The following is a 2500-nucleotide window of genomic DNA, read 5'->3' as shown; positions in this document are numbered from 1 at the left end:
AGAATTATATACTTATGCCTGTGTGTGTCTGCTCTGTAGATTATATATAAAACTGTAGGGTTCTTTATCATATAACTGGAATAATTATTGTAGTGGTTAGAATTGTATAAATGATCATTGTTTTGATATGGTTGGGTATGCTACCCACAAATTCTTTAAAAAAAAAACGAAGTCAGTACACAGATTTTTAGTGCGAACAACTGTACTTATTTTTCCCGGTAATGTTCGGAAATGCCACACACACCCGAATAGATTTCTCCTTCAACCGCAGTGGCATGGAGAGTCTGTCATACGTTCAGGCTGAATGCACCAATTCACTCCATTTCAACTCGAGCACATTGACGATCCATTCCTTGATTTTCCCTGCAGTATTTTCTAGTTAGAATGGGACTGCATTTCCTGGTTGTATCGAGAGATTAACGTTCGAAAGCGGCCATTAAAAGCACCATGAATCACGGGTGGCGCCTAGGGGGCTTTTATACAGTTGCTCGTTATGCACGATACCTGAGAGTCAGTGACCTCTCGCGCACTGCGGTTGTCACGGGAGGGTGAGAGCAGGTGCGGCGAGAAACCAGTTGTTGTAGGGTGTTACATTTGTTACAGCGTGACAAAAAAAAATCTACGGTGCGGAGGAAGTGAAGAACGGGTTATGTGCCTCGGTGTGTTGGTCGTAATTACGTCATGGCAACGAATATGTACATTGAAGTGACCATGTTTTGTTTTCCTTTGTTCCAGTGGTTCTCGGGGCGAGGGTCTCGAGGGTGTGGCGGCAGACGGGGGCGTGGTGTCGAGAGTAGGCACCCCCGTGACCCCAGGAGGACCCCTCTGCGTGGGAGATCTGCCCTCCCCTGCCTCCCTCCAGTCCGCCATCCTCAGACAAGGATCGCTGCATGTCAAGCTCACAATGGTCGACGGCAAGGTAAGTGTCACCATTATATTTGATAGAATATCAGATGTAGTGTGTTCTGTTATTATGCTGATTTGTTGTTAGTCAGTTTTTAAAGATGCGTGTTAAAGTTTTTTTCTGCCTGATAACGTTTCTTCATTGTTTTATTCTAAACCATTGGTAATAAAATGATAGTTATCTTGTGATGGGTGCGGTCCAGATTTCTTTTCTGAAGTGCAGTAGGTACGGTCGTTTCTATAGATAGCAATATGTCTTTATTATCATCATTATTGTTTCTAAAGCCGAAATGACGTAAGCCTTCCAATTATATATAAAGTGTGATAGAGCCACCAGTTTTAAGTCATTCTTCTGTTCCGTGTCCGCAAGCGAGGCAACTTGCAAGGGACGCTTACAGGGCTGAGACGAGGCCATCTGTACACTGACCGAATGACGGATTGGAATTCTCAGAAACACGTGATAAGAAACAGTAGAAGCCGGAAGTCAAAAGATGGTTAAAAAGACGTTACTAATTGGTATTTCCTGTTTAGGGATGCAACGCTCGGAACAGGTGCTAGATGATGGTAATGGGCCCGAGCAGTTCGTATTGATAGTTTGCATTTGATCCTCAACAGATAGTAGCATTGTTGATAAACCAACCTTATCACATGTCGAATAACATCCGTTGCGGTAAATAGAGAGCACTTCCTTAGGATCTATGGTTTGTGTTCTATTACTCCTTTCACCTTCTGCCATACACCTTGTCTTTACGGTCTCTTTTTCGCCTCCTCATCCTTTTTTTCCCTTTTTTCAACGCCACTTTTTCTTCTTTTTTTCACCTTCTCCCCCTCCTCATCCTCCTCTTCCTTCTCATCATCTTTCTACTCTAGCTGCTGCTGCTCCTCCTCCTCCTCCTCCTCCTCCTGCTCCTCCTCCTCCTCCTCCTCCTCCTCCTCCTCCTCTCACCCCCTCCCCCCTCCCCCCTACTCCTTTTTGCTCTCTATTTTTCTCTTTCTCCTCTTCCTCTCCTATTTCTCCTCTCTTCCGTACATCAGTGCTAGTATTCCGCGGGAACCATGAGGCTCTCCAAAACCCTTCTTTAGTTTGATGTAGCTGATGGGAAGTGCTGGATCGTAGAGATGGAATTAGATTTAAATAAAATAGTTCAAATATATGCGTGAGAGAGAAAAAAAAAATTGAGTGAATGAGTTAGTGTCATAAAGAATGGCGGATAGTTGAAACTTTATAATGTTTTGGTTGTCACTTTAATCGTGAGCATGGGAATTTCATAGAACTATACGAGCCAAATTGCCCTATCGGTATGTCAGGAATAAACAATGCCTTCTAAGATAGAATGCTCAGCGTCAGAGCAACATGCGATGAGTTTTATGAAGACTCCCTTAGATATGGAGCTGATATGTTAATCTCGCTCATTGTCTTCCCATATTAGCAAAAGTAGAAGAGAACTGTCAAGTGAACAGGGGACTGGGGGAGACGACCCTCTGGACGGGCACAAAAGGACCTGCCCTTCGGCGTACTGTGATCTATTTTTAGGTACTCATTTGCATTTTGTTGCCGTCCGGCCATGTCTAGCATATGGACCGGACGATAAGCTGA

At 44.0% G+C, this 2500-nt stretch overlaps 1 protein-coding gene across 1 annotated transcript in view; it reads left to right on the top strand.

Moving 5' to 3' along the window:
- The window catches only part of RhoGAP19D (Rho GTPase activating protein at 19D), a 242181-nt gene that overhangs the window by 197516 nt on the left and 42165 nt on the right, over nucleotides 1-2500 (top strand). Inside the window, exon 12 of the mRNA XM_086553042.1 lies at nucleotides 736-919. Within this exon, the coding sequence (XP_086409168.1) occupies nucleotides 736-919 (184 nt within the window). The remainder of the gene's footprint in view (nucleotides 1-735; nucleotides 920-2500) is intronic.

This window comes from Penaeus japonicus, unplaced genomic scaffold, assembly GCF_977035675.1.
Source record: "Penaeus japonicus unplaced genomic scaffold, GWHDUDI00000001_assembly GWHDUDI00000027, whole genome shotgun sequence".
Classification (NCBI taxonomy): Eukaryota; Metazoa; Arthropoda; class Malacostraca; order Decapoda; family Penaeidae; genus Penaeus; species Penaeus japonicus.
The sequence above is the reverse complement of the archived record's forward strand: the minus strand, read 5'-3'. Positions and strand labels throughout refer to the sequence as shown.